The 18119-nt window shown below is 57.1% G+C and overlaps 1 protein-coding gene across 7 annotated transcripts in view; it reads left to right on the plus strand.

The window, feature by feature from the left end:
- Nucleotides 1-18119, plus strand: part of AGRN (agrin) — a 120710-nt gene that overhangs the window by 94854 nt on the left and 7737 nt on the right. For 3 of the 7 annotated variants that reach the window (XM_033007553.2, XM_033007555.2, XM_033007558.2), the window contains 21 exons: nucleotides 34-177; nucleotides 520-644; nucleotides 1045-1150; nucleotides 1388-1771; nucleotides 1927-2061; nucleotides 3516-3643; nucleotides 5826-5940; nucleotides 6288-6407; nucleotides 7140-7499; nucleotides 8635-8827; nucleotides 9434-9649; nucleotides 9857-10086; nucleotides 10573-10707; nucleotides 10873-10969; nucleotides 11395-11559; nucleotides 11966-12077; nucleotides 13193-13204; nucleotides 14317-14433; nucleotides 14757-14946; nucleotides 15649-15736; nucleotides 16616-16639. In XM_033007553.2, coding sequence (XP_032863444.2) covers nucleotides 34-177; nucleotides 520-644; nucleotides 1045-1150; nucleotides 1388-1771; nucleotides 1927-2061; nucleotides 3516-3643; nucleotides 5826-5940; nucleotides 6288-6407; nucleotides 7140-7499; nucleotides 8635-8827; nucleotides 9434-9649; nucleotides 9857-10086; nucleotides 10573-10707; nucleotides 10873-10969; nucleotides 11395-11559; nucleotides 11966-12077; nucleotides 13193-13204; nucleotides 14317-14433; nucleotides 14757-14946; nucleotides 15649-15736; nucleotides 16616-16639 — 3196 coding nt within the window. The remainder of the gene's footprint in view (nucleotides 1-33; nucleotides 178-519; nucleotides 645-1044; nucleotides 1151-1387; nucleotides 1772-1926; nucleotides 2062-3515; nucleotides 3644-5825; nucleotides 5941-6287; nucleotides 6408-7139; nucleotides 7500-8634; nucleotides 8828-9433; nucleotides 9650-9856; nucleotides 10087-10572; nucleotides 10708-10872; nucleotides 10970-11394; nucleotides 11560-11965; nucleotides 12078-13192; nucleotides 13205-14316; nucleotides 14434-14756; nucleotides 14947-15648; nucleotides 15737-16615; nucleotides 16640-18119) is intronic. The other 4 variants (XM_033007557.2, XM_033007559.2, XM_033007554.2 and 1 more) reach the window with 3 other exon arrangements.

The following is an 18119-nucleotide window of genomic DNA, read 5'->3' on the forward strand; positions in this document are numbered from 1 at the left end:
AAAACGGTGTCTTTTTTCTCCCTTCTTGCCCAGCCTGCAACTGCGACCCGGTGGGCTCAGTGCGCGATGACTGCGAGCAGATGACTGGTCTGTGCTCCTGCAAGACTGGTATCACTGGCATGAAATGCAACCAGTGCCCCAACGGCAGCAAGCTGGGCATGACTGGCTGTGAGAAAGGTGAGGGGGCCCACGTACCAGAGGGGTTCAGTGGGTCACCAAGAAGTGGGTGCTTGGGTACACACAGGACTGTGAAAGAATTAACCTCCCTCCCACCGTGTGTGCTTGTGCTTTGGGGGAAAGGGGCCCTGGCTTCCACTCCTGGCTGGGTTCCTGTTATCTGTGCACTCATGCATAGCACGAGGGACTGTTTCTCTGTTTGGTGAAAGTCTGTCTTGTCCACTGGTGTGAACTGCTCTGGTGAGTGCCTGGGGGAGCTCAGACCCGCTGGGAGGAGAGATGGATTTTGATTCAGTACGTGCTTTCTTGGTCATCTCTTCCCCGCTTCTCTCCCACCCCCAGACCCCTCAGCCCCAAAATCCTGCGAGGAAATGAGCTGCGAGTTTGGGGCCTCGTGCGTGGAAGTCAACGGCTTTGCCCACTGCGAGTGCCCGTCCCCGCTCTGCTCGGAGGCCAACATGACCAAGGTTTGCAGGAGAGGCAGCCCCGGGGGGCTGAGTGGCGTGCCGCGGGGATGTGTGGCTAGCTCGGCTGCCTCGGGCCGGTGCCGGCAGCACGGGAGCCTGATGTCTCTTCCCCCACCACGAGAAGCAAGTGGGCAAGTTTGGTCACTGCGTGGGGAAGGGCGGCGTGCGAGACTTGGGTGTCTCCCAGCAGAGCTGGGTGCTCTGTGCCCCATCTGGCACCTCGGAGCTGCTCTGCTCCTGGGCTTCCACAGCCCGCCCTTGGGTCCCTCTGTGCAAACCCCTCTTTACCTCAGAGGGAGCCCTGCAAAGCCCCTGCTCCCAGTGTTTAGGGACTGGTTTATTTTGCCCCGGGCTCAGAGGAGGACAGGGGTGCAGCTCATGTTTCCCCTCTGCCTCCCAGGTGTGTGGCTCTGATGGTGTGACTTATGGGGACCAGTGCCAGCTGAAGACCATTGCCTGTCGGCAGGGACAAGCCATCACAGTGAAGCATGTGGGGCAGTGCCACGGTGAGTGTCTGCAGCTCTGGGTGCCGGGGCAGGGCCAGCTCTCCAAACGGACACTGGACCTGGCTCTGGCTGCCTCCCTCCCTTTGCGGTTCCTGGCTGGGCCGTGACTTTTCGTGGCACAGCAGATGCACTGCCTGGGGCAGGCTCCCGAGGGTTTGCAACGTGCTTCCCAGCGTCACGGCCAGCCTTTCCCAGACCTGCCCCTCCTTACCTACCCTGTCCTGCTGCTCTTTTCAGAGTCCATCACTCACACAAGCCACACCTCGCCACCCACACCGCTGCCCACACTGCCCTTGGACAAGTTAATCCTCCCACCGCCACTGCGGCTCACCACCCGGGCTCCAGAACCCACCGAGCTGGCTACCACCTCCCTGCTGTTGGAAGCCAGGCCTACGGAAAGAGATCACCCTACAACAAGGCGCGTCACGACTGCCAGACCAGCCACGACACCGTGGATGACCCACGGGGTGTATAAAACCACCGTCCGCCCTCTCTCCACCGCACCAGTGGTCCTGGCCACCACCCAGCCTGCCTACGTTGAATCGGGCAGTGCAGAAGGCAGCGGAGACCAAGAGATGGGCAGCAGTGGAGACCAGGAATCTAGTGGGGCAGGCTCTGCCGGTGAGTGTGCACTTCTTGGGCTTGGCAGGTCGGTGGTGGGCTAAACCATACCCCGTCTCTCATGGCGAAATGAAGCCGGGGATCAGCCTCGTTCTCTGGCGCAGAGGTGGGGGTCTGACCTCCTGCTGGTGAATGCTCCTCTTAATGCTCTGCAGGGGAAGAGGAGGTGGAGGAAAGCCAGGTGACTTCCACCCCGGCCATCGAGAGGGCCACGTGTTACAACACCCCGCTGGGATGCTGCTCCGATGGCAAGACGGCGGCTGCTGATGCGGAAGGCAGCAACTGTCCGGGTGCGTTTGTCCTCGGGGCTGGGCTCTGGGGCTCTCTTTTTGGTGGTCAGGAGTCAGCCCGAGCTCTTGCAGGGTGCAGGGGAGGGAGAGGTGCCACCGAGAGGTGCCTGGCAGGGAGAGAGCAGCGTGGTACACGGTTCCTCTGGCCAGTCTGGGGGCTGGCATGTCCCCGAGGGGACCTTCATGGGGACGTGCTGAGCCATGGTAGTGGTAGCCCATCCACAGCCCCCAGCAGCCAGTCCCACTGCTGGGTGGGTGCTGCTGTTCACCTGGGGAGCCAGGGCAGTCTGCTTAGGTGTTTTCTTCACTTAGGTGACCACTTTCTTCTTTGGCGGCTACAACCTTAAAACTTTGACCAGCGTTTTGCCCAGGCTTCTGCAGAGCTCACGACTGACACTAAGGCAGATGAGGGAATTTCTTGGATTCCCATTTTACGTATGTCTGGCTATAAGGGGAGCCGGGCTGACCAGGACCAGTTTGGTGCCAGGGCAGGCAGGGAGAAGAGCCAGAGCCCCAGTGTCCCTGCTGGGGTTCCTGGGGAGCCTCGTGCTGCGGTTCCCAGGGGTGTGCACTGCTCTCACGACCTAGGTGGGATCTGTCTTGCCTGCTTACAGTCCCTTTCACACTGTCCAGCTGAGGAAACACAGAAACACTGAGCCGCCTGTGCTCGGTCAGAGTGTTGGTTGCCCTGTACGTACATCCTTGTTACCCTAAAAATCATTGCTCTGGGGAAATCTCCTAGATTTTTTCTCACTGCTCACCGAAGTCCTTCTGAACTGACCCTGTTCCTTGGGGTTTCCAACAGGACATCCCCTTTTCTTCTGGACACCGCGTTCCCTTTTTCACCCACGAAAGGACAGCTGCTGGGAACCTCCCGTATGGTCACCCACAGCGGGGACCTTTCTGTAGCTGCCTCTGCATTCCCCCAGCTCCCCTGGAAGGGAACCACACTTTGGGTTCCTGTTGCAGTTTCAGTCTGGTTTTGCAAGGCCGGCCACAGCCTGTTAGCTGGCAGGTTCCCTGCTTCCCTCTCCCAGCACAGGTCTTCTCCTTGCCCAGAGTCCACATTTTGCCCTCCTCTGCCCGCTGTTTGCATGCCCGTGTCTGATCCTGCCGTATTGACTATGTGCTGCTCTGGCTAACGTCTTTCTCTTGTTACTCAGCCGGTGCAGGGGGGCTGCTATCCGGGCCGGAGCTCAGAGGAAACCGTATGGTAAAAGCTACCACCTCCAGCCTGGTCTTTGCCATCTGCTCCAGCACCCTCTGATACTAATCCTCCATGGCGCTCTCCCAGACCCATCCAAACTAACCCCAACACTGGCACTACCCGCACACTGCCATCACCCTTTCCACCCCCAGGGACTCGAACGCTCCTTGCGGCTGTCAGCCACACGCCTGTCCCCTGCCCACAAGCCGACTAAAGGCGTTTGTCTTGTGTACCCTCCCTCCCATAGCTACCAAAGTCTTCCAAGGAGTCCTCATCTTGGAGGAGGTGGAAGGCCAGGAGCTGTTCTACACACCCGAGATGGCTGACCCCAAGTCAGAGCTCTTTGGGGAGACGGCCAGGAGCATTGAGAGCGCGGTGAGTTCTTTGCACTTGTGCAAAAGTCTGGCTGGGGCTTTTCTGGTCAGGGCAAAAGAAGAGAGGACCCTGCCCACCTCTGCGCTGTGGTGGACGGATGACTAAACCCCAAATGCTCACTTCCAGGAACGAAGTCCTCCCCTTCTCAAGCGAGCAGGCGTTCTCCGAGCCGCTGCTACGAAGTGGGCTTGTCTGTTCAAGTGGCTGGCTCCCCTTGGGAGGGCTGCTTGCCTGCTGTGCTTCACGCCAGCCACAGTACCCTGTGCCAACACCACCCTCTGTAACTGCAGACGCTCTGTGGTCCCGACCGCGGGAATTGTTGTGGTTTTCCTCCTGCTTTGCCTTCTCGTTTGCGATGGCTTCTGGGGAGGCCGTGGCCTCTCACTGCTGTCTGTCAAGTGGGAGCGCAGAGAACTCACTGCGAAATGTGTTGAGTGCCTTGGAGGACCATCACTCCATGTTGGGGTGGGCTTTTTTTTTTTTTTTTTTTTTTTTTGGAAATGGGCTGAACCTACAAAAGTTGGGAGTGAACACACAGCTTATCGCCAGGTCCAGCGTTTTTATGGGGTGGGCACTTAGGAGATGATGCACCAGGTCTGCCTGTGAGGTACCCTCTGTGAATTTATCTGATCTCTTTTTAATCTACATGTGTTATTAGCCTCTACCACACGTTGTGTCAGTGGGTTCTATCCTTTGTTACGTGTTGGGTGAAAAATTACCCTTTTTCGGCTTGATCTTGGTGGTGGGGCTGTTTAGACAAGATGTTCTGCCGTAACACTCTGGGTTTCCCAAAGTGTCCCTATCTCCGTGAAAAGACAAAAACATGACCAGAACTCCTCTGCCCCTCCAGTTCAGCTGCACGATTTGGGAAGCTGCTTGTGTAAATGCAGTCTCCCACATTTAAGGAGAACCCCCCTGCATTGCCAGCTCTTGGAGTAGGCGGACTTTGCGTGGCAGTGTGTACATATGGGTATGCCAAGGAAGCGCTGGGTCGGGTAGCAACATTGTACTGTAGCCTGCAGTGTGGCACAGCAAATACAAAGCATCTTTGCAAGGAGATTAACATATTTAGAGCCGGTTCCAAGCTGCACTTAGAAGTTGGCAAGCCCTTTAGTACAGTCATATAAGCAGATGTGTGCCTGGCATATGGACCATATGGTTCATGCAGTTCTGTATCACAATAGCGATATTTCCCAGTACAACAGTGGCTTCTATCTGAGGATGCAAACATGCACACAAAAGCTTCATTCACTGGTTCACCCATTCTCTGCCCCTCAAGAAGGCAAGAGACTTGGCTGGTTCCTGTTTTCCCAGGCTGGGGAAATGGAGGCATGGTACAGGCCTGATGTCCCAGAGACCGACTGTGGCTGGGCTGAGTGCTCCTGCCACAGCCCGGTGCTGCAGAGACCTGCTGTCCCTGGGCAACCTACCTGCAAATGCCCGCGGGTGTGATGTGCTCCTTTACCCCTCGTGAGATCACTATTCCCAAATTTATAGGGTGAGACTATACCATGGGACCATTAGTCAGTTAATTATTTTCTTCTGTCTTTGCCTTGAAGCTGAGGGGAGGAAGCGGTGGCCACTAGCCGTGATGACTGCTGGTCCAGCACGAGGTTGGACAGAGTTCTAGCAGGGGTGTTAAAGCCCCAACTTTCTGTAAGCCTTGGACTGTCACTGTCTCCTTCATGTGACTTCAGACAAATCCTGCAGTGTCTGAGAGCCAAGTTTTAAAAGGCAATAAGGCACTTGAAGATGCAGAATGGTGCCTTGTGGAATTTTCCGAAGTGCCTAAGCAGGTTTACACAGCTTTAGAAGAGATCAGTAAGACAGATGCCACACAGTAGAAAATCCCTGTATGAACTGCAAGGTGTCTCTGGTCAGGCTCTGTTCTGCTCTTCATGGGTATGATGGGGATAACTTACTATCCCCACACTATTTCTGGATCCTGTTCTTACCTTTGACTGCAGGCCATAAAGAATAGGGACCATCTAAAATTATCACCCTACACAGTGCAGGGTTCTCTGCATGTGTCAGTGGGATGTCTTGCAAAGGTTTGGATTTAAACCCCTGTGGGTTGAAACCAAGGAGACTCGCTGAGACTCAAGATCTTTTGCTGGAAGGACCTAGGATCTCCCCATTAACCACTTTGTTTATCTTTTTTCCTTCACCTCTGCCCAACTAGCTGGATGAGCTTTTCCGTAATTCTGATGTTAAGAAGGATTTCAAGAGCATCCGTGTCCGAGACCTGGGGCAGAGCAGCGCTGTCCGTGTCATTGTGGAGTCCCACTTTGACCCAGGTAAGAGTCCAGTCCCGCCCAGTGCTCATTCACTGGGGCATCACCATCTGCCTGAGGAAGGAACAGGCACTCCCAGCGGGGCTGCTGGCCTGAGAAACATGCGTGTGGCAAGGAGCATGAAAGAAACTTTTTAAAATTTGCCGGCGCTATGTCTTCTGTCCAGCAAAATCAACAGATGCTGTGAGAAGAGCTGGGAGGAGGTGCACCCCAAGCTGGTGCTTGAAAGGCTGGAAGCATCTTCCTAGGGAAAGGGATGATCTGGATGCGTTGTGGGGAGGTCACAAGAGGGAAACTGCTAGGTGGGCCTGCATTTTCACTCTTGCCTTTCTCCTCTTGGCTATGATCAGCTACTTCCTACACGGCAGCTGATGTCCAAGGGGCCCTGCTGAAGCAGATCAGAGCTTCCAAGAAGAAGACCATCCTGGTGAAGAAGCCCCAGCAGGAGCATGTCAAATTCATGGACTTTGGTGAGCCTTCCCTGTCTGCAGCCAGTCCCCGTCTCTTGGTTTAAGCTTTCGAACGGGCAGGCTGGCTCTTCTGGTCTTGCCAAGGCTTTTCATCTCTAGCATTAACCTGTCAAATGCTACTCCTGCTCCAGAGCAGGTCTCACAGGTTAGCCTCTGCGCCCAGACTCCTTCTCAACTCTGGAAGGCAATAAAGGGGGTGAAATTGTTCCCCTCTTCCCCAGCACAAGGGCAAGCGGCAGCGCTGCCCCATGGCGATGTGACACTGCCCACAGTCCTAGAAAACGAGCCCGTTTTGGTGCTCCCGAGGGGGTGGCCAGCCCGGCCCATGTGATCCCATGCTGATAAACCCAAAACACTGATTTTTTTTTTCCAGGAAAGAAAGGTGCACGGCCATCCCTGCACCGGGCATGCAGCTCTGCCTGGGAGCATGTCTGCCCCCGCACCAGGGGGGAAGGACAGACAAACTGTGGGGCTTGTAAGCTGGGAGCTCTGGGGTCTGGAGAGCAGAGGGGAGCAGACTTTGGGGTGCACGTAGCCTGGGAAAGTGACCCATCCAAGCCTCTCTGCTGCCATCTCACCCCAAAAGCCCGATTGTTTTTTTGTTGTTGTTGTTGTTTTGGGTTTGGTTTTGTTTTGTTTTTTTTATTGGTTTGGTTTTGTTTTGTTTTTTAAAATTCCGCCAGGGAGGGTTGCAAAGCACCAGCCTCCACTCCCGTTTTCCTCCCGTTTCAGACTGGATCCCCCGGCTCTTCACCACCACTGTGACCACAACCACGGCCACCACCGTGGCACCCGCCACCACCCCACGGCGGTACCCCACGGCAGCCGCTGCCACCACACCCCACGGCCCGCGCCCGGGCGCCGCGGGCCGACCCAGCCCCAAAGCAGCAGGAGCTGCGAGCACCAAGAGACCCACGTCCACCCTCCCCGCCACCACCCGGCGGAAGCCCACGCGCCAGCCCCCCGGCACGAGGAAACCCACGCGGCCCTGCGACTCCCACCCCTGCCTGCACGGCGGCACTTGCGAGGACGACGGGAAGGAGTTCACCTGCAGCTGCCCAGCAGGCAAAGGGGGGGCCGTCTGCGAAAAACGTACGTGCCCCTCACTTCTCTCTGTCCGTACAGACTTGAGGGGGGGGCAACATAACCCAGCCCCGTAAACTAAGCACTGGCACCGCACGTGCACCGGGCAGGAGGCACGGCAGGGGTTGATTTAATTTTCTTCGCTCTGCCAAGAACCGGTTGTACACGCGCTGTGCGTTGCACGAGGGCGAGCACGGCAAGAAGGTGCCAGGAGCAATTTCATCCTGGCTCCACTTCGGATAGACCAGTGCCCCGAAGCACGGGGATTGTGAGCTGCTGCTTTTTTAGCTCAGCTCGCAGCTCCTGCAGCTAGTGACTGCTAGTTAGTGTAACAGAGAGACGGGTACTAGCTGTCCTCTCGAACACCAGGAGATGTGTGCTGATAATTGAGGCTCGATTTTCCAGTGCTTAGTGAGCAGCTGCAGACTGGCACCACGCTTAACCAGCACTGCTGGTATTTATTGTGAGCTCCCACTACCAGTTTAGTGCCGTGCTGGGGGCTCTGGGTGGTTTGTGAGTGCTTGTTCCTGAAAAGCTTTGTGCCTAAAGCTATAAGCTGGAGTGCTCAAAGCTGCTGCTGGATGTGGGTATCCAGCCCTGTTAATTTTAATAGGGCTTGGCCTTCCTGATCCCTTGGAAAATCTCAGCTGCAGTAAATAGAAGCCTGGAGTGATGAATGTAAATCTGTCATGTGGGATTTTGGGAGGACAGATGAAAATTATCTAAGGAGCGGGGAAGTTTTGTTATGAGGATCTGTGTGTGCAGCAGAGCTCAGCTGATGGCGTGGGGGGATGTGATAGCTGGGCATGGAAAGGGCCAACAGTCCTTACCTGGGAGGAGCCGACTGGGACACCGTGGAAGCTAAGAACTGGGGGAGCAATACCACAGGTCTGTAAAGCCTGGAAGCAATCTTGGAGGGGGGCATGCCTTCACAAGAGGAGTGGGTTGCTGCCAGTGCGAGTGTCTGGCAGGCGGTGACAGGGGATGATTGCACAGGAGCATGGGCCCAGAGGAGAGAGCGAGCTTCTCCCTGCTGTTTCTGTGTACAGCTAGGAAAATGTTCACAGGCTCATGTCTGTTCCCGCCTCTACTGCATCCCCTCTCCCTTTCTCTACCCCTGCCCTGCCCGCCCCGGCTCTTGCAGCTATCAGGTACTTCATCCCCAGCTTTGGTGGCAAGTCCTACCTGGCCTTCAAGATGATGAAGGCGTACCACACCGTGCGCATCGCCATGGAGTTCAGGACCGTGGAGCTCAGCGGGCTGCTGCTCTACAACGGGCAGAACCGCGGCAAAGACTTCATCTCCCTGGCGCTGGTTGGCGGCTTTGTGGAGCTCAGGTGGGTGCCCTTCCCCTCGGCCCTGGGCGGTGTGGAGGATGTGGAGCAGCCAGAATGGTCCTTGCAGAATCTCTTGCCAGAATGGTCCTTGCAGAACACCAGGAGAATGCTGGGCTCAAGCTTGCAGGCTAAGAAACAGCAGCATCAAATGAGCAAGAGGAGGAGCGTTTTTTCCATTGTAATAGGAATACTAAGGGGACTCATTCCCTGTGGCACTTTTCTGCAAAGTTAATTCACTTCTTTCAGTTTGAATTTTGAAAAGCTGGAAGGTGTGCGAGGTTGATTTTTTGAGCAAGGGAGAGATCGTCTTTTACTGCTGTTTTCGTACTGGAAAAAGAAATGCAGGAGGAAAAAGAAAGGGAGAAAGGCCCCAGAAGTCTGAGCTGAAATGATTTTCCCAATTCCAAAAGCCAAAGGTGTGGATTCGGGATGAGGTGAGGTGGAGGGCAGACCTCTGGACTCTGCGAAGTCCTGCAAAGTTCTCAGGCAGTCAGTCCCGACGCTCAGCTTCTCCCGGGGGTGCAGCAGCCCCCGTGCCGTGGCACGGAGGTCACCTTTCCGCCGGGTGGCACAGACACAGCCCTCCCCCCCCCTCTTCTGCTCCAGGTTTAACACTGGCTCCGGGACGGGCATCATCACCAGCAAGGTCCGCGTTGAGCCTGGCAAGTGGCACCAGTTAGTGGTGAACCGCAACCGCCGCAGCGGCATGCTGTCCGTCGACGGGGAGCCCCACGTCAGCGGGGAGAGCCCGACGGGCACCGACGGCCTCAACCTGGACACGGATCTGTTCATCGGGGGAGCGCCGGAGGATCAGATGGCTGCGTGAGTGAGGGCAGGGAGTCACTGCAGGCAGAGCACCCGTGGTGGCTGCTAGCAGGCTGTTGTTGGGGACTGGGGCTTCTCTAGGCCTGGGGGTGCTTCTTAACACCCTGTTGGGGAGCACGGACTGACCCAGATGCTTGGAGAGCCTGTGTGTTTTTGTCCTCGGGGACAAAAACCCCCCAACCAATTTGTCCTCTATCCCCTCAGGGTGGCGGATCGTACCGCGGCCTCCGCGGGTCTGAAGGGCTGCATCCGCCTCCTGGACGTGAACAACCAGATGTACGACCTGCGGGAGAAAGGCAGCGATGTGCTGTATGGCAGCGGGGTGGGCGAGTGCGGCAACGACCCCTGCCACCCCAACCCCTGCCACCACGGTGGCATCTGCCACGTCAAGGAGGCAGAGATGTTCCACTGCGAGTGTCTCTACAGCTACACCGGTACGGGGAGGGGGAGTGGGGCTGCGGACAGCATTGCTGGGGCTCTGGATCCCGCAGGGTGGGTCTGAGGGATCTCAGAGCCTCTGGGGATCGTGGTATGAGCCACAGTGGGGAGGGATGTGGTGTGGAGTGTCAGCAGTGGGTTAGAGGGAGGAGAGTAGGATGAAGCTGCATCCGGTGAAGTCAATAAATTTAGAATGTAGATCTCTCTGTATGCACATAAGACAAAGACCAGGATCTGTTTGTTGTTGTGCACAAAAAAAGTCCCCTAGCATTTTAGGGACATAGTGTGGCAAGGCTATCACCTGCCGTTTGTGGGGTCCACTGTGAGAGTGCTTCTTGGGTCATTGGAACCCAACCTGAGACTGGAGAAAAAAGCTGGCAGGGCATGAGGAGGCACCGGAGACATTTGCCTCTGGCCAGACGGTGCCCGGTGGCTGTTGGTTCGAGATCACTGATGTGACAGGCTGCCCTGTCCGCTTGCAGGCCCAACGTGTGCCGACGAGAGGAACCCCTGCGACCCTACGCCCTGCCACGTCTCTGCCACCTGCCTGGTGCTGCCGGAGGGAGGTGCCTTGTGTGCCTGTCCCATGGGCCGGGAAGGAGACTTCTGCGAGCTAGGTGGGACGGGAGCTGGCAGAGGAGCGGGGCTGGGGAAGGGGGTGGAACTGAAGGTGCTGATCTCCCCAGCCTGGGTGGCCAGGAGGCCTTGCCTGCTGTGGCTCTGGGGCGCTGGCTGAAGCTGCTCTGCCTCCTCTTCCTCACCATTCCCTCGTTTGTGCCCAGTGACAGAGCAGGACCACACCATACCCTTCCTCCCGGAGTTCAATGGCTTCTCGTACCTGGAGCTGAACGGGCTGCAGACCTTCGTTCCTGACCTGCAGTAAGTGCCAGGGAACGGGAGAGGGGCCGGCGAGCGCATCGCCTGCCTGGCTGATTCAGGGGAGAGCACTTGTGCCCTGAGCCTCGCCTGTCACACGCTGCCTCTCCCTCGAGATCTTCCCTTTTGCCTGCTGGAGGTTTTCTCCGGAGGGACTGGCGTTGCCAGAATCCCTGCAGCCAGACTGAGCAAGCACCTGGGTGCTCAGCGTTGCGACAGGCTGGGTAAAATAGGCGCTGCGGAGCAGCATCCCAGCATGGCAGCTGCACCTCTTACCTGGCAAGGGTGCCTCACAGGGGTGGCATCTCTCTGCCATACCTGTAGTCCCAGGTAGGCAGAGGACTTCCGAGGGCTCGGCACATGGGGGTGGAGGAAAAGAGCACGTGGGCAGCTGGATTGGAGGGTATCCGTAATCCTTCTCTCTTCAGGGACAAAATGTCCATGGAAGTTGTGTTCCTGGCCAAGAACCCCAACGGCATGATCTTCTACAATGGCCAGAAGACAGATGGCAAAGGGGACTTTGTCTCTCTGGCCTTACACGATGGCTACCTGGAGTACAGATACGACCTGGGCAAAGGGGCGGCTGTGCTCAGGTAGAGTGGGCTGGGGAGCTGCTCGTCAGGGTGCTGGTGGTGACAGAGACACGAGGTACAGGGGTGACTTTTGGCGTCCAGCACTTGGTTTGAGCTCCCCTCCCCAGAAAACCATAAGGAACTGGGGGAGAGCAGGCTCCATGCTGGCCTTGGCTGTGGCAGTAATGGGTCTTGGTCAACTGTCCCTCTGTGGGACAGGGCAGAGCTGGGCCTGACCCCCAGCTTGTCCCTCTTTCCCAGGCTAATGCTGGGCTGCCTGTGCGCCTGCGAAGTGGGGCAGCCCAAACTGGTCAAGCTGGGGTGGCCTGGGCAGCCCAAGCTGGTCAGGGGAGGTTTAAAGCGCTGCGTTTGCAGGTGGTGATGGCCGAGCTCTCACCCCATGTGTCTCCTCCTCCCTTACCACCAGGAGCAAAGAGCCAGTTCCCCTCAATGCCTGGATAAGCGTCTTGTTGGAGAGGAACGGACGCAAAGGGGTAATGAGGATCAACAACAGCGAGAGGGTGATGGGAGAGTCACCGGTGAGTTGATGGGCCAGGAAGAGCTCTCTGGGCTTCCAGCCCTGCTCCTCTCATGTGTGAAATGAGAATTCCCCAGGCTCGTGGGCTTTTAATCTCTGTGGTGCATGGCTTTAAGTGTGGAGGAGGAGCGGGCAAGACCTGGGGAGAAAAGGATGCTGCAGGGCAGAGCTTGCCTGCCTCTCTTAGCTGCTCTGTGGCCTGGCCTTGGGGCTGTAGGACAGCAACTGCTCACCTCTCCCAGCTCTTCCTCCCTCCTTGTCCCCCACCACACGCAGAGCTGCAGCACCTTTGCCAGTGACACGCCTGCCCCGATCCTTAGGTCCATGGTTTCAGGGGGGTGTTTGACTGAGCCCCCCTCTCACCCACACGTGCACCCCCCTGCCCTTTTTTTGCAGATCCTCAGCCGTCCCTGTGCTGGGGCAGGTACCCAAGGCACCCTCGCAGCCCGTGGTGCCGCTGCGTTGGGCCCTTGGGGGTCTCAGCCTGTGCCCTTGGTGCTGGGCTCAGCCCTACATGGTGCTGACTGCGCAGAGCTCGGCCAGGAGGAAGGCACAGAATAGTAAAATCCCCGTTGCACTGTTGCTGCTCAATCCGTTAGTGCCTTCTCTTCTCTTTTTCCAGGGTGGCAGCTTACCTCTCTGACTTCTTCCTGTGCCCTGTCCCCTCTGCACTTCTGTCTCTGCACAAACAGCAGTTCCCTGGGGTTCTGTGGCAGGGCCACTGGCTTTCCTTCCCTCCGCCTTTCCCACGGGGAAGCTGTTAATGCAGGAAAAGCCCCTATTGCTGCTGAACTCATACTTACGATCCACCTAGAAGTGCAGCATCAAGATTGTGCAGCATTCCTGCAAAAGAAGGGAGTTCTCCCTCCCCTCACTCATCTTTTCAAGCTTCTCTCTAAGCGAAGGTTACCCCTGGCTGAGGGTGGCAGCGGCCCCTCCTGTTGCCTTCTGCAGCTCCCCTTCCCCTTCCCTGGCTACCCCGGGCACTGGTTGCAGTGGTGGTCTTGCAGTCCTGCATGTTACGACATTACCCACTGATCTCCCTTTTCTCTCTTTTTCTCTCTCTCCCTTTGATTTTCACTTGTATTTTTCCCTCCCCTGCTGTCTGGATCCCAGAAATCCCGTAAGGTAAAGATAAGTATGACCCACTGCACCTCCATCTCATCTGACATTGGCACGTTGTTCTTTTTTGTTTTCCATTCAGATCTCCGTGTTTCACCCACTCCCCTTCTCATCTGACCAAGCAGCTTTAGGATCTCTGTAGATTAGAGACACTTGTTTCCTGTTCTGTCATTAATTTCCAGCCAGTTGTTACATCTTGTTTCGGAAGCATTTCAATTAATCCGGTCATGTTTCTTGTGTTAACTCCACAAAGCATTAGTTAGTGATTCATATAACTACATCTTTGCCTTGCTGCCGTGCCTCTGGGTCCATCCCAGGTGCTCAGGAAGGGACGTGGCTCCTGTTGTGAACCATGTGGCTCAAGACTCACCTGGGACTTGCCGCGCTGTGCAGTTGGGGTTCAGGGTGACAGCAAGGAGGGAGACTTTCTCCTCCAAACACACAGCCATGTGAGAAGCAGGAGAACCTCCTCTCGCCGTTTGCTGTAGGGGACCTGTAGCAGCCAGATGAACCCAAGCTGAATCCCTCTTACATTTGGGTTTAAACAGGCAAGACTGAAGCAGTATTTGCTCACTTGTCTCCCAGCGCCCTTTACACAGCCTGGTTTGGTGCCAGGTACACGGAGCTCATCCTGCTCCCTGTGCTCGGCAGCGGCTCGCTGCGGCAGCGCCATGGCCAGTAGCCCCAGGCAGGGCAGGGGGGCAGAGGGTGGCCGGGCTGGGGCAGGGTGGGCGGCAGGAGTAGTACAGGGAACAGAGGAGAAGGTGGGAACCTGGTCCCAGGTGGGATGCTGAGCCTAGCCTGCCTTCCCCTGCCCACCCCACCTCTCGGCTGAGGCCGTGCAGGACCCCGGCGTGCTTTCTGAGGGGTGCTCCTGCTCCAGCCTCCGCAGAGATGGCCAGCAGTGCCCCCCACCAGCCCTGCCCCGGAGCACGGGGGACAGACGGGCATTGCTTTCCTTCCCACCAGCCTGGCTCTGGTTGTGCGTGGGTGCCTGCAGTGCTGCCCTGCTCGCAGCCTCCTTTAGTCCCCATGGAGCCGGGCCAAGAGCCCAGCTTGCAGCTGAGGGCTAGCCTGGCATCTTCTCCATCTCTCACCTTCTCTCCTCTCCTCTCTAGGTGCCTCACACCTTCCTGAACCTGAAGGAGCCATTTTATGTGGGGGGAGCCCCTGATTTCAGCAAGCTGGCTCGAGCAGCTGCCATCTCCACCAGCTTTGATGGAGCTGTGCAGTGGGTAAGGCTCTAGCGGGCAGCCTGGGGTAGGGTAGATGTCTGGTTGGGACACACACCATCCGCACCAGCATCACTGGAGAGGGGGGATGAGCCTGGGAGCGGGCTGCCCCAGCACGGGGGTTCATGTTCACTGGGGGGGGGTGCACACTAGGCTAAAAAGTGACAGAAGGAGAGGCCGGGGTGTGTCCCAGGAACACGTAGGGCTTGGGGCTGGATTCTCCCCCTTCCCCTCTGAGGACACTGGCCTTTGACCCCCGCTGGCCCTGCGGAGAGGTGGGGTGATGAAGGCTGATTCTTGTGCTTCCTCTTGCTTCCACGTGCCAGATCTCCGTCAAGGGGGTTCCTGTGCTGAAGGAACAGAACATCCGCAGCGCCATTGAGATCTCCCCCTTCCGAGGTCACCCCTGCACCCAGAAACCCAATCCTTGCCAGAACGGGGGCACTTGCAGCCCCCGGCTAGAGAGCTACGAGTGTGCCTGCCAGAGGGGCTTCTCCGGGGCTCACTGTGAGAAAGGTGAGACTGCCAGGGTAGGGCTGGACGTGGACCCTCACACACTTAGATGTGGCAATGAAACTGCTTCAAAACTGCCAGGGCTGAGGTCTTGTCCTTCTTGTGGCTGCCGGGAGGGATCCGGGGGCGACAAGCTGTGGCATTTGCAGGCTGGCACTGTTGTGTGGCTGGGTAGCTATGCCACTTCTCAGAAATGCAGGCATTACACTGCAAGCGGCAGGGCAAATGCTGCTGCCCATGCTCACCCAGCCCTGCCACCTCCTCCCGTCAGCGCACCCTGAGCCTGGCTTAGGTTCCTGTACTCACTGGGAACAGCCTGGGTCAGAGAAACGTGGTTTGGTGCTGCAGCAGATTCACCTGCCAACTGCCTCCGGATCAGGGGTTCTTCCCCTGAGTTTAGCACTTGGGCCATCGCTAAGCCCAGGTTTCTCCCCAGCTTCAGCCAGGAAACCACCAAGGCTGCAGATTTCATGACAGTTGGCTGCTAAACAGGGAGATGGTTCAAACTCACAGGCTCTAAAGCCACATCAAACCTTTCCAGGGGCTTGCTTAGTGCCACAGTGCTGACATGCCCCAAGGGATGGCAGGTTTGTGCATGTCTTCGTCCTGTTACAAATGCTGAGTGTAAAGGGGGATTTTCCATGTCTCCAAGGATGGACAGGCCATGCTATGTTGCCTGACAGCTCTTCTTTTTCCCACCTCCAGTGATCATTGAGAAGGCTGCTGGAGATGCAGAGGCCGTTGCTTTTGATGGTAGGACATACATGGAGTACCACAATGCCGTGACAAAGAGGTAACTTGGCTGCTGAGCTGAACCAGGGTCAAAACAAGGAGTTAGGGCTGTTAGCAGGAAGAAGAGCTAGGGTCAAAGAAGTCCAATTGCAGTGCTCAAAGAGGGTCAAGCCAAACTGGGGCTGTGAGCAATTGCTTCCAGCTCTTACCTCTGAAGCTGCCTTGCTGGCAGAGGGCTTTCCCAACGCCAGTGCATGGCCAGCTGCAGGACTGGATGCTCTCGTTCTGCAGCCTGTGGACTACCACCTGGGTTAGCATCGTCTGGTTTGGGAGTGGGATAGAGCTGGCTGAGTGCACCCCATGAAGATGGTTAGTGTGGCCTGTGCCCTGCTCCTGGTTGGTGCCTTTCTTTGCCCACACGCTCAGGAACAGGTTGTGGGCTGTGTGAGCTGTGCTGAGGGGAGAGGTAGCTCTGCCCGTGGTTTAATTCACGCCTGCCTGCCAGCTCCTTTGTCTCCCTGGCTGTGGGGACGGGCTGTTGCTGCTCTGGGGTCTGGCTAGCCTCCTCCAGCATCTGCTCGACCCTGACCCTTTGGGCTTGGGGTACGTATTTGGACCCTGTGGTCTCCCTGGCTGGGCTGGTCCCTGGGGCTTCTCTCTCAGGATAAGCAGAGAAGCCCAGGGACCAGTCCAGCCAGAGACCACAGGGTCCAAATATGTGCACTGCAGTCTGGGTCAGTACCCTTCCCCAGCACTGTGCTCCTGCAGCCCCCGTGGTTAATTCCCAGCTCCACGGCACTGGGACAGGGAACTGGATTAGGCTCCGTCCATCTGCCTGTTGCCTAACACACTGCCTGGGGAGGACGTCTGTGTTGAGCTGTTGTTTGTCAGTCTCTGTCTGTCCGTCTCTTCTCAATGTCCTTGTTTCTTTGTTTTCAAGCCACCTGACCAATGAGATCCCCGCGTAAGTACAGTCCTCCCCACTGCCCAACTCTTCCCTGCAGCCATCTGCCCTCCACCACATCTCCCACTGCCACCCCGACCACCAGCCCACCTGCAGGGGAGGTGTGGGAGGCAGAATACGGGCACTTTCCCAGGGGTCTGCCGTGGGCAGGCCTTCCCACGTCAGGGTGGGGAGGACGCAGGTACTAACCGCAGCTCTCACGGCTGTGCAGGGGCCCAAACACAGTCAAAACGCAGCAGGAGCTACGCTGCCTGGCTCTGCTGCAGCCAGGCATTGTCCCAGCAGCCTGCTGCACCTTAGCCTTGGTTTAAACAGATAAGTAGAGAGGAAGAAAATCCCGTGACTTCTCTTCCATCAGCAGCAAAGGCATTGGCGATAGAAATAAGGGGTGCTAGTCCTGCCCTGGTGTTTTTTTCCAGCATGAATGTGGCGTTGCTGCTGTAGCAAGGAAGCCAGGATCTAGCAGAATGTTCCCTGGTCAGGGGTGCGTGGCCTGGGCAACCCCTTAAAACGTGCAGTGCAGCCAGGGGGGCAGAAGAAGGGCCTGGGCAAGCAGATGGGGAGAAGAGCTTCTTCCCCAGAGCGGGCTTGACAGCTATTGATTTGCTGTCTGCCTGTCCTGGTGAGCGGCAGGAGTGGAGGAGAAGCACTGGTACATGCAGCCTTTTTCCCCACTGTGTGGGGAGCGAGTTTGAGTGACACCTGCCCGTCACATCCTCCTCATTTCACCTCATTTTCTGCAAGCTGGGGTCAGGCAGAGGCTCGGGAGGCTGAGTTGCGTGCATGCATGCATGTCAACACCTGGAGAGCCACAGAGCCCATCAGCTGCATGTTTACAAGAGTTTGGGGGTTGCTCTGGTGTTTTGGAAAGGGCTTTCTAGGAGCCGAGCATCCTCCTAAGCTTGACAGTGCCCTACAGCAGTGAGAGGCATGCAGTTGCCCACACAACGACTCTGCCCACGGGGCAGGGTGCCCAGCAGCCCCTCTGCCACGGACACGAGCCACATCCCTGCAGATGAGCAGAAAGCTGCTACCTTTGTGTCCTGCCTCTCCCAGCGCTCTGCAAAGGGAAGGTCACCATTCCCAGCCTCCTCCCGGCCTGAGCCAGCCTATTTTGGCTGTGCATGCCCCATCCTGCAAGGGAGCTTAGCGCTTCTCCCCAGATCCCTCTGCTGCGATTTGGCAGCAGCGCTCACTAGCCCTGCCAGGGCTGAAGGACCCATTGGGCTGCCCATAAAAAGTAGTTTCTTCTGCCTCCAGGCAGACACCGGGGTGTGCCTTGGGCCGGACTAACACTCCAATTGCTTCTCTGGGCTCTGCTGGCCATGACATGCCCGTACATTTTATTTTTTTGAGCATACATTTTTATATATACCTCTAGTTCGAGCTGATTGTAATGCCAGGGGTGTAGCCCCTAACGCTTGCAGGCAGTGCCAGCAGGACAGCTGTAGCCCTGGGTTTCCCCTTCCCCACGCACACC

This window comes from Tyto alba, unplaced genomic scaffold (genome assembly GCF_018691265.1).
Source record: "Tyto alba isolate M040663 unplaced genomic scaffold, T.alba_DEE_v4.0 Super-Scaffold_20000042, whole genome shotgun sequence".
NCBI lineage: Eukaryota > Metazoa > Chordata > Aves > Strigiformes > Tytonidae > Tyto > Tyto alba.